Source organism: Brachycentrus maculatus, unplaced genomic scaffold, assembly GCF_059751285.1.
Source record: "Brachycentrus maculatus isolate JH-2025_06_01 unplaced genomic scaffold, ASM5975128v1 h1tg000196l, whole genome shotgun sequence".
In the NCBI taxonomy this organism is placed as follows: Eukaryota; Metazoa; Arthropoda; class Insecta; order Trichoptera; family Brachycentridae; genus Brachycentrus; species Brachycentrus maculatus.
The window spans coordinates 1125700-1138848 of NW_028280947.1; the positions used below are offsets into that span (position 1 = coordinate 1125700).

General features: G+C 32.2%; 1 protein-coding gene and 1 long non-coding RNA gene across 3 annotated transcripts in view; one reads left to right on the forward strand and one right to left on the reverse strand.

Annotated features, from left to right (window-relative positions):
- Nucleotides 1-13149, reverse strand: part of Glut4EF (Glucose transporter 4 enhancer factor) — a 273282-nt gene that overhangs the window by 72977 nt on the left and 187156 nt on the right. For both annotated transcript variants that reach the window (XM_088263083.1, XM_088263084.1), the window contains exon 3: nt 2943-3064. In XM_088263083.1, the coding sequence (XP_088119209.1) occupies nt 2943-3064 (122 nt within the window). The remainder of the gene's footprint in view (nt 1-2942; nt 3065-13149) is intronic.
- Nucleotides 1-13149, forward strand: part of LOC148307584 (uncharacterized) — a 145015-nt gene that overhangs the window by 55374 nt on the left and 76492 nt on the right. The window lies entirely within an intron of this gene.

A 13149-nucleotide genomic window follows, 5' to 3' on the forward strand; every position in this document is an offset into this window, starting at 1 on the left:
GAAGTATTAAAATAAAAAATAAAAATTGAACAATAATTCCATATATGTATGAGGCATAAATACCGGGTCGATATCTGATCGAATGTCGTTATCACAACTCCGATAAAGAATGATATTGTGTTGACAATGTCATTGTGCTTTATTTTGTTGGGAATTCCCAAAATTTATGATATTTTCGTCAAAAATTAATACAGATTTAATTTCTTATGACGCATTTTCAATCCACCACGCCAGTTGTAGGCATGATGACCAACGTCGAGGTATTTCAGTAAGTGACCAGTAACGCCATGTCTTCAAATTTATGCTACCTGAATGTACAGAAAGAGTTACACAGTTGTTTAAATACCGGTAAACTTCAGTTGACGCGATTACGTCATCGAAAATCTGTAGTTTGGTGTTTTGTGTATTGAACGCAAATAAAACTGGTGAAGTACAAATATGCGCAATGCGTACAAGACAACTTTACTACATGTAAATACCGGGTCCATCAAATGAAAATTGATATTATGCTGTACATTGTCAATGTAATAACTGATCCATGTCATTCTGAAAACTGGGGTCATTGTAGACACTCTGTCAAGGGTTCCCATGATTCTATTTATTTAGTTGACAGAGACACCGAAAGCATCTTAAGGTAATTTTGTGATCTGAGTGACAATTGAATCGTAATTTTCGCTTTTTAGTACTTGAAATTTTGCTTTGCGTTGCGTCGACTAGGTTTCTGCGTCGGATCCAGGTATATAGTGATTTTTTCAATTTACATTCTCAATTATTTTTTGACAGCTTATTCCAACTATTGCTTTATTTATCTTGTTAAAATTGGACAGATCATTTTAGTGTTGGTATGTTAAAATTTTGAAAAACAAAGATTCAAATTGGAAACAGAATGTGAAAAAGAAGGTATGCAGTTGACAAAAATTGATGAGACAATAGGACATTAAGATCTATCATATTTAGTGGTGTCTTATTTAGAAATATGACAAAACGTATAAGACAAATAAATGAGCTAAATGACAAATTTTGATTGATATAAGATGTAGAATCCATTTCGTCTATTGTATTGTTTTTAGGGATCAAACATATTAATAATTATTAACCATACACATTCACTATAATTTTTAAGACATATAAACTAAATATGCTATAAATCCTTGTCCATAATAGCCAAGGAGAATGTTCTAAGGCAACTAATAATTACTTTTTTAAAAACTATTTCTTTTAGCTGAGCCATTATCTGATTATATTTTTGGTATTTGAATGAAGCAATATAACTTGAGAAATAAGCGTTTTCACCTGACGTCGAGAAGAATTTTTCTATTATTTGATATTTCATCCAACAAACCATAAATTACACAATTCAGCCAGAGAACCTCTAATATTTTGCAAGTCTTTGCCCGGAGTTGGCAAACGGCTTCCTGAAATAATGAATTGTCGTGTTTACATTATTACTACAAGATAAAAAGGAAGGCCGATCGTGTGTACGTATTATTTAACGGTACAAGCATGACTTTATCTACAATCAAGGCCTTTAGTTTGATATAATCTTTCCGCGATTCGAGCATCCAAAGCGGGCGAGAGGCAGCAAGGTACATGTATGTGTACTTGAAGCGTCGAAGGCTTTGCAAACATACTATTTAGGCACGTGATGTGAATACCTCGTACACATGGAAATTAGATGACCCTGATAGACAGTTAATGCTGAATAGATGCTAAAAAATTTGTAAAAAAATATGAAAGATTTAATTCAATTCAATTCAATTCAATTTAAAAGATATTAACATAAAATAGTGGAAACAAAAACTTCAAAGAGGTAAAAAACACAAACAGAAACACATCAAACAAAATCTAACATATACCTCTTTTAGTCATAAGAACTTTGATTATTTTGCAATAATTATTGTACAACCTGCTTTCATTATCTATAAAGTCATTAAAAAAATAGAAACTCAATATAAAAGTAGTATTCGTAAGTGGATAATGGAAGTGGGCAAATCTGGAATATATCGCATCCATAGACAGTCATGTCGTATTTGATTTCACAAACAATTTTCTTAAATCATAATTTTATAAATAAATTTTGTAAAATGTGCCCCCGACACGGGAAAACTCTATGATGAAATAAACAAAATAGGATAATAAAGACATAATACATTTTGATAAGTGATAATATAATCCGTGTTAAAAACAACGAAGAAGGTGTTATAGTACGATTAATGGTGCAATGCCCTTTTGAATTGACGACTACTTTAGGGAGCAATGATTATACCGCCGTTAAATATTTAAATCATTCGAAAATTAGCATATTTAATGAGACAATGCATTTTTACCTCGAGTTAAAGGAAACACTATAACTGGCAGCACGTGTGTGGTACGCTTCAGTTAGTCGCCTGTGTTTTAAACACGCTATGCTGTACAATTATAAACTGAATAACCCTTTTATACAAACGTTATAATGATCTCTTTGAAATATATCTTAATTATTAAGGAAATTTTTATTACAATGTAGACAATTCAAACAAAGTCGGAAGATTTAGAACATTTGCGGACAGCATTATGGACAAATGCAGATAGACTTTTAATATATTTTTTATAATATATTAAAAGTAACTTTGTGGTAAGTATGGTTGTAAAACTCAAGTGGCAATGGAGGGATATGTTGCAAGACAGGACCCCACAAGAACCCCGAAAATATTGAGATAGAGATCTTGGAAGAATAAAAGAGAAAGACCTCAGAAAATATGGTCCGACTTCTTAGCCGTTGTGGGGGTAAAAACTGGCTGCAAACAGCAACAGAAGAGGCCTATACCTTCTTAAATGGTGTGGTTATCGCTTGTGGATAGAATGGTGAATGTTACACGTACGTAAAGTGATCCCTGACTTCTACATTCTTGTTAATCTATGTTGAGATGTCAAAATGTAGCTATAGGTTTCAGCTTCATTACCTGTTCTCGGTGAATGCGGCGAGCAACTGAGTGACATAAGGACCAGGGCTGCATTGCAGTCGTCCATCATGTCATCCTTCATGTCGCTGTCTCCCGAGCTGGAAGGCCGACGTTTGCGTGAACTGTAACAATAAATAAACACGTTACAAATCAAATAACTAAAAAATATAAACTATATATGCGTGAGATACCAGGAAAGTCTAGGGATATCGTGGGTCGTGTAGCAAAACTCAAATGGCAATGGGCAAACCCCACAAGATGGACCCCAAAAATACGATGCAGACCTTGGGAGAACAAAAAAGGTGTCGGAAGACCCCAAAAGAGATGGTCCGACGACATAGTCGCTGTGGGGGGTATAAACTGGCTGTAAGCACCAATTTACCGGAGTAAATGGAAAGAAGGGGAAGAGGCCTATATCTAGCAGTGGAGGACAGAGGGCTCATGAAGAAGAATATGAAGATGCGTGAGATTCTCGGAAGTCAGTAGTAAATTTTTTTAAGTTTCAGAAACAGTAGATTTTATGCATTGCTCTCTTTGCATTTGTTGGCTATTTTATTACTTCAGGATTAAAAAATAGCCAAATGAAATTTTTCTGGGGCCTGCACTGGAAGAGAGTCGCGTCTAACAGACGACTGTGGAAGACCAAGAGGGAGTCGTTCGTACAATACTGGACATAAGAAGAAGGCAGAAAGAAGTACTGTAGAACGGGGCAACTTGAACTTTGATGTGTTACTTGAGCCAAGTACATTTTTTTTTATTTAGATCGTGGTATCGATCGAAGTATCGTGACAATAAGTGTCACCTGTCAGGGAAACAATGAATCATGTCGATACGTTCATTATTGTAGACCAAATACAGATTTATTTTTTTTTGTACTGGGCTCAAGTAACACATCAAAGTTCTACGGTAAGTATGTGGAATTAAATTAAATACAATCTCTCTTAATTAAATGTTGAATTCGGAAAAGAGGATGCGTTTTACTTTTTCGCCTGATCCAGGCCAATTTGGCCTACCTCACCTAAAAAAATTTCACTACAAAAATAATGAATATCAATAATTTCACTTAATAAATGTCTAATAGCCTGATCGAAAAAAAAAAAAAAAAACAGTGCAGGTACCCAGAAGTTCTGATATACCATGGCAACACTGAAAAAACACACAATGGGTAATTTAGAAAATAGTTCTTGAAATAGATAAGGGTGGTAAAATATCATCAAGTACTAAACCAATTGATATTTAATGACCATAAATAGTGCTTTAAAAATAAAACCTCTTTCCCAGAAAGTCAAATTAAGACGAAAGTAATGTATATTTTATAATATCCATAGAAAAACTTACTGTCTACATTTTTTTAAATTGACACGCTAGTCAGGTTTTAGCATAAATAATTGAACAAAAAAGGGAATATTAATATTAATATTTACAATACGAAACGGATGAAATAAATGAAAAACAGAATATTTACAGAAGTAAACATGAAGTTTTAATACATGACATCAACAAAACAATAATACCTAGGTACATCAATTGATGAAAAACTCAAGGTTGAAATTGATTCGAATCGTAAATTAAAGACGTTTATCCTTATAACAGGTAATCCAAAGAGAAAAATCGTGCATTTTATACATACATTCGCATTTTCAGTACATGCTTATGACGTAAACCCGTAATATCAAGAACGCACTGGATCAATCTAAACAATTGTTACAAAGTAAAAAAATCTATGAAAACATTTTTGTGATGATATTCTACGCGTCATTTACGAATCTATTCTATCATAGTACGAAAAGCTGTAAAATCGTCGTAGTAATGTTCTAACGCTTTTTGCGTAGTGCGTAATTTTTATCTGTTGCTGTGAAATCAATTTAGTGTACAGGGTGGCTCATAATTTATCACCCTATTGGAAGATGTTATCATTTTTGCAAATGGCTTTGTACGCCAATCATATATCGGCTGTCCAAACTTAAAACACAGTAAGGGACATTTTTGTAGGTTTTTTTTTTGCGCATTTTTGGACTAAGTACAATCTCTACTTAGTCCAAAAATGCGTTTTGAGTTTGGACGGCCGATATGACATTTCGCTCACTCCTTTCAAGAACATCATAAATCAAAAAACTTGATTTTTCAGGAGAACGTTTTTAAAGTTTAAAAATATAACAAAATGTATTAAAAATAAATATCAAGCCACTTATTGAACTTTTTACTGTGCAACAGATTTTTTTAGGTAAAACCTGAAGGATTTTTCTCCATTTGAAAAATATTTAGTTTATTTAAACCAAAAATTAAGCAATACCTTTTCTTCAAAATTCAAAAACAACACTTTCTGCCCTGTATCGGGTAAATATTAAGTTAAAAATATGCCTCTTTTGCTGGGATATAGTACATTTTCTGGGCATTCCGAAAACATGCACAACTGAAAATTGACAATTTTTAATTTATGACGTTCTTGAAAGGAGTGAGCGATTTGTGAAATAGACACACAAATGTGTAACAACACTGGCGGATATCATATTTTCCACTTAAAAGAAACAAATTGTAAAGGTCCAAATAAAATTTTCCATTACTCAAAATAATATTTTTATCAAGTTAAAAAGTTATTAGAAATAAAATTGCATGATTAATTTTGCGCCAACCTAAATCTGTATTCTGCAGATGTCTTGTTCACAAATGTCAAATACGATTGACGTACGACGCCATATCCAAAAATTATAACATCTTCCGATAGGGCGATTAATTTCGCGCCATCCTGTATAATTATTGTTGTTGACATTTTAATGAGGACAGACACGTGAATAGGCTGTTTTTATCAAATCATTTAATTTGTTTATTATTTACATTAACTGTCAATTAAATTTTAATACTCAAACAAGACTTGACGTATTTTTTTTAAAATTATTTTTTGGATATTCGTCATATTTTAATATGACTTTGGAAACGTGGCAAATAAATAAATGGCTGTCAGTCAAATTGGGACTTGAGGACTATTTTAAGTGTGTCTGATTCTTTGTTCACAAATCTCGGTTTATCCATTTGGGAGTTAACTCTTTGGCCCCGGGTTCGATTCCTGGGGGGGGGGGGGAGTAAAAATAAACCGAAGTTATTTTTTTAAATATAATATTCAATTAATGTTATCCTGGACTGGTGCCTGAAGAGCAAGACTGGTCACCTTGCCTTCGTATAATAAAATATCAACTTAAAATCGTATTGATTTGATTAAGTGCCCTATGCACCATTGGATGCGGATAAGGGTAATACAATTATTTTTTTTTTATTTCTTTAGTTAGCTTATATTACATTTAATACAAACTATTATTTACACTATATATATATTTACATCTTCTTACAGTAAACAAAACATTTATTTTTAAATTCTTTCAGATTTTTTTCATTCTTCATTCAGGCATCTCATACATTTTCAAAATAAGAAAATATCACTATGAGGTCAATTTCTTTTTGTTTTGACCTAAGTGAGAACCCGGGACTTCGTCCACGGCAGCAAAACACGCTAACTACTACACCGGGGCAGACTACTAAAGGTACCACATTTATTTGACGTTTTGTTGACTCTTTATTTAATCGCGTGTTTCGATTTTTCCGTTGGCATGAACGCAAAGCGATTTGGTTGTTTTTCTAGCTGAAGCCGATGACGTTATTTATTTACATCGCGCGCAAAGTGTGTTGGGAGCCATTTCTATCTGCCGGCCGGCATACATAATAACAAAACACTATCGGTTCAAGGCGAATTCATATTATAATGCGTAATTATTTCTTCTCATTGTGACGTTCTCTAAAATGTAATGAAACTTGCATAATTAGATAATTAATAAGATAAGAAATAACAAACAAACAAAAAAAACATATATATTTGGAATTCCATGGCCACCAAGCGAACGAAATTAGGAACAAAAAATGTTTTTCAAACATATTTTTACCAACGCAATTTATTTTTTTGCGTCTAATTTATTAATATCTCAAGGTGTCTTAAAGAAGAAAATAATCAAATCAAAGATAAATTACGATTATTTAAATAAAATTACATGCTATCTGGTTAACTAACTAATCACCACGCCGCTTCCCCGCAGGCAGAGAGAATAGAACGCCACACCACTCTGTCTTTGCAAACATTTTTCGTCTCTTCCACATTCATGCATCTCCTCATACATACCAGCCGATTATTTGTAAAAAATAAGCCAATTACGCAATTAAAAATTTAAATAAATATTTTATCACGTAAAAATGGCGCTAACGTAGAGATGCGTAAAAGGATCAATCAATACATACTTGGTTTTAAAAGCCACGGTTGTTGTTTTTTTGTTTACTTTAAAACAAAATTGTTTTAAAATAAACGGGTCGGGTAGCTCGCAATTCAAATAGTGTTTATATTTATGTCCACAGTCTTAAGGTCACAATTTCGATCACTTCACAGCTTTTGAAAAGTCACGTTTCCAATCAAATACAGTTATGCACAGCTCAATTTACGATCTGACACACGAATGCATGGAAAAAGTACGCGGGAACTGCCTTTGTGCGAATGCGGCCTTGCCGAAAGCGAATCTCTCACTGAAATTGAATACGAACCGCGCTGTTAGCTGCTAATGCCGCCGGGATTCGCCGGCTGGTGACGTCCAATTCGCGATACACGTGTATAACGATATTCTTTATCTGGTTTCTCGGCAATGGCCGATAAATACGCCGGCAAGTCACGTGATGACACTGTTTACGGCCGGCAAGAGCCGTGATGCATCACGCTACTGCGACGCGATCACGGGTCCAACTAATATTGCATTGTACGCATATGTGAAGGTCCTCGCCAAAACGTTTCATTTCCAGTGTATATGATTTTAAGTTATTAGTAGTCCAATTAATATTGCATTGTACTCTTTGATTTTAAGTTATTAGTATATGTGGAGGTCCTCACCAAAACGTTACATTTCCATTTTAAATGGTTTTATGTTATTATTAGTCCAACTAATATTGCAATGTACTCACATATGTGGAGGTTCCGCCAAAACGTTACATTTCCTTTATAAATGATTTTAAGTTATCAGTTGTCCAACTAATATTGCATTGTACTCACATATCGCTCACTCCTTTCAACAACGTCATATATGAAAAAAAACTTGATTTTTCTGGAGATCGTTTTTGAAGTTTAAGAATATAATAAAATGTATTAAAAATAAATATCAAGCAACTTGGTGAACTTTTTACTGTTCAACAGATGTTTTTAGGTAAGGTTCCTGAAGGTTTTTTCTCCAAATGAAAAATATTAAGTTTATTTAAAAAAAAATTAAACAATATCTTTTATTCAGAATGCACAAACAACATTTTCTGCCCTGTAGCGGGTAAATATTGAGTTAAAAATGTGCCTCTTTTGCTGGGATACAGTACATTTTCTGGGCATTCCGAAAACGTGCAAAACTGAAAATTGACGATTTTTGATATATGACGTTGTTAAAAGGAGTGTGTGATATGTGGAGGTCCTCACCAAAACGTTACATTTCCATTATATATAAATGGTTTTGAGTAATGAGTAATTCTAGCTTGTAAAATTGTTACGTTTTGGTGCGATTTAATGATTACATATTGGTTTAACACACGATTGGTCACGTTTTGTCGCAACTTTAATTAAGATTTCGATAGATTATAGTGAACAGATTTGCGTTTAAAGAATTTTTTGTGCAATATTGGAAATATAACTTTTTGGTGAGGACCTCCACATATACTGTCCATAAGATCATTTTCTCTGTGTACATTGACTCTGGCGAAAGAAAAGTGGGATGCATTTTATACGTCGTAGCAAGTGGCAAGTAGGTATCGTCGCAGATGCTTTTGTATAGGGCTCTGCACCGGAGTAAACCGGATCTATTCGGTCCAATGAGATTCTGAGAGCACGTTACGTAGCTTTGATTCGTAATACATTTCTACTTAATACAATCCTATAATTTTAGTTGCGCTGAGCCTCTCCAAAAAAGAGATTGAGCTCTTGTGCTTGGAAAGGGGCTTTTCCTTATTTTTTTGTTGTTTATAATATCATGTTATCCATTAAAAAAATATATATTACAGGGAAACATGTATATTTATGCGGTACGAGGTGGTTTTCATGTTAAGTTTTCTATTGTATAGTCTGTTTATGTTTGTTAAGTTTATTTTTTAGAGTGTTTTATGCCTTTTATATTTTTAATTTCTAAAGAGAGGCTGTTGAATTTTTTAAATTTTTATTTTAGTATATGCAATTTTGTTGGTACTGTTTTTTGTTGCTTAAAAATTATTTTTATATATGTGGGATATATTTGTGCTGCGATTTCATTTTATGTATTTTTTTGCTTTTAACAATATAATAAACTACAAGTACTAAAATATTCTATTGTATTAATAGAAAAAAGATGCCACAAAGGCATGGCCTGTGTATGGGTATACGTTTTATTTTAGGTTATTATTTTAATTTTAGATTCGTTTGAAATATGCGAAATAAACAAGAACATACATAATTTTAAAGGTATCGAAGACGACATTACTTACGTATTATAAATTTGATTAATCTAAAGTAAAATTGAAGGCTGACAGCAATAGAAAAGAAAAAATTCTGTTTGATTACATACTTCAACCAGCTAAAGGAATACAGATACTTTTATTTTTGAAACCGATTTCTTTCTTAGGGTTTTTAAGGCGGGAAAATCGATAGTCCGCTAATTAATTTTCTTTAAAACAAAGTACATTAAACGCAGTAGAATTAATTGAATAGCATATCATTTTTGTATTGAAAAAATAAGTTTTTCTTCTTAATAAATATATGGTATTGAAAAGAAAAGTGTTATTGAAAGGTAGAGTTAACAATATATATTTTTAATACATATTCTTCAAAAAATTGTGCATTAACAACAAATGGGGCTTTAAAATACCTAGGTACCTACCTATACATTTTATTAAGTACTTACAAATAGTTCCTACATAAAACAGTTCTACCCCCAGATGTCACATGCGTCGCACTGAATAAAACAAAAGACATCAGATAGAAAAAATATAATATTGTTAACTGTCAGAATCAGATAGATAGAAAATTATTGTAAAGATTAATTAAGAATAAACTTTTATTGTCGTTTCTTTAATTACAAAGCAACACATTGTTTATTTTATTATTATACACCCACTTTACATATTATTTACACCCAATTTACAAAGAAAAATATTACCACGCTATATATATTTGAGAGTAAACTTATAAAATCCACAGATTACTCGTTGTTTCAAATTATAAAACTGTTACTTATGACCAGTGCACAGTAAGTATTAAATTAAATTTAAACGTCATAATTAACCTATATTTTTTGTTATTTACGGAAATACGATTGTTTATGGCAAAAGTTTTTAATAAAAACACATTTGATGTGATGATTTCTCTAATTTTTAACCCTGTGTTGCTGTTGCATTAAAAATACCTCGTTCGTAAATGAATATCTCACTCTACGAGTAATGATACAAACAAAAACCCACGAATATCAACAAAGCACCATTAGTTTTGTATAATGACCAATCACCTTCGCGAAGCCAATCTTGAAGATGTTTAACAAACAAGTTGATGTCACGGACAACCTTGATATTTGGCTTAGTGGTTCTAATGTTACCAGCATTCTATTTCCTGATTCATTTAATAAAATAAAAAAGGAAAAGCTAGCTATTTTTTGAAATTGTGACATCAAAGGTTGTACTGACATTGAACATCGGGAACTCTCCGCTGTACTTTATATTTTTTGTAAATAAACTTTATATTTCTGTAAATGTATTATATATTTTTTGGCTTGGCTATCGAATTAAGCAATATTGATATGGGGCTAAAAAGTGAAAGCATGGATATTTTTCAAATTTTAGTTTTTTACTGACATTTCTCTCCTGCATTTTATATATGTAATTAAACAAAAAACATGTGTTTTTTTTCACTTTTTTTATTTGACAAGTGATAGGGTTACCGACATCATTAGACTGATGGAAGGCTAGACAAATTAAATGTTGTATGCACAACAAGGCAGGGGTTGAACAACTTGATTTAATATGATTTTTTTTCTGAAATATTTAGTTTGTGAGATGAAACGTACCTGAAAGACGTGTATTACATATTTTTTTATTTTCCGTTTGACCAGACTAAGCCACAGCAACGCGTGGCCAAGTACAGCTATTTAAATAAATAGAGAACGCTTTTAAAATGAGACACTGAATACAAATTTCTATTTATTTATTTGAATCCACATGCACATGACAGCAAAGCCAATTATAATATACCCCCCTTTTACATGAAATAAAATTTGCAAAAGAAAATAACAGTTTTTGTTTTACAGAAAGCATACAAAAAATAAAATAAAAATCGATTTTTTAAAGAAAAAACACCAATAACCATCACGTTATCCGATCCCATAGGAATTTCATAAATCTAGTAATGTCAAAATATATCGCTCACTCCTTTCAAGAACGTCATAAATCAAAAATCGTCAATTTTCAGTTGTGCATGTTTTCGGAATGCCCAGAAAATGTACTATATCCCAGCAAAAGAGGCATATTTTTAACTTTATATTTACCCGCTACAGAGCAGAAAGTGGTGTTCTTGCATTTCGAAGAAAAGGTGTTGTTTAATTATTTTTTTAAATAAACTTAATATTTTTCAAATGGAGAAAAAAACCTTTAGGTTTTACCTAAAAAGATCTGTTGCACAGTAAAAAGTTCAGTAAGTGGCTTGATATTTATTTTTATTACATTGTATTATATTTATAAAAATTAAAAACGTTCTCCTGAAAAATCAAGTTTTTTTGATTTATGACGTTCTTGAAAGGAGTGAGCGATATGTCAATTTGGTATTTAGAAGCTATTGGTTGTTTAAAAATAGTTTCGAATACATTAGCCAACTATTTTATTAGTACCCTACTTGCAAGTCATAAATTTTGACCCATTTTTACACGTTGAGTTGACTGATTTGCGGGGAACGTAGAACAATAGAATACTCGGAACAATAGAACGCTGCGTGACCTTAACACCCAGTAGCAACGGTTACACGTGTACTCGCGCAACGCTGCGATAAGGAATATGGCCAGAAAGGTAAACACTGTTAACGTTAACTGTTCAGATAACCGTGAAAAGCGTCGTAAACTAGCCAATTTCACATCAATAATAACTAAACATACTCCAGCTATGTTTATTCCAAAGAATTAGTGAATTCATGTATGTCAATTTGATACACACATCGTCATATATCAAAAAACGTGATTTTTCTGGAGAACGTTTTTAAATTTTAAAAAGATAATACAATGTATTAAAAATAAATATCTCGGCACTTACTGAACTTTTTACTGTGCAACAGATATTTTTAGGTAAAACTTGAAGGTTTTTTCTCCATTTGAAAAGTATTTAGAATATTTAAAAAAATATTTAAACAATACCTTTTGTTCAAAATTCAAAAACAATACTTTTTGCCCTGTAGCGGGTAAATATTAAGTTTAAAATATGCCGCTTTTGCAGGAATATAGTACATTTCCTGGGCATTTCGAAAACATGACTGAAAATTGACACAACTGAAAATTGTCAATTTTTGATATATGACGTTGTTGAAAGGAGTGAGCGACATGTAAAATGAATAGGCAAGGAAAATATCGGTTTCCTTATTTATTATTTTTTAAGGTAAAGAAAACTATATATGTAATTCCATAAGTCTTATGCACCATTGGTTGTGGACTAAGAAGTGGGAAGAACAAATATTAGAGTATTGGGGAGTATAAGCAATGAACGCCACACGGTAGCTCGCCGAGACTTATATAAAAAAGAGTCCACTACATTTTCTATTTAATTTAATTTAAAACATTTAAATTTCCAGGGGGCCATTGTGTAATTTTGGGTCAGAAAGGGGGCCGAATAAGTATGAAAACCGATGATTTACACGGATTCTTGATGAAATTTCCAAAATAGATGATGAATCTATTTTGGAAATTTCGTAACGAGTATCACCACAGCAGTTTATTTAAAGCAGTAGTCAGTGTTGCCATATATGCAGATTTATCTGTATCGATACAGATTTTAGGCTGCCGTTACAGATGACAGATTTTACTCTTAGGTAGTACAGATTTTTGGAATTGGACACAGTATATGATGAAACAGAAGAATGAAAATGTGTATAGATTCGAGCATGATTAACATTTGATAATTAGTAGGTGAGAATTTGTTTTATATT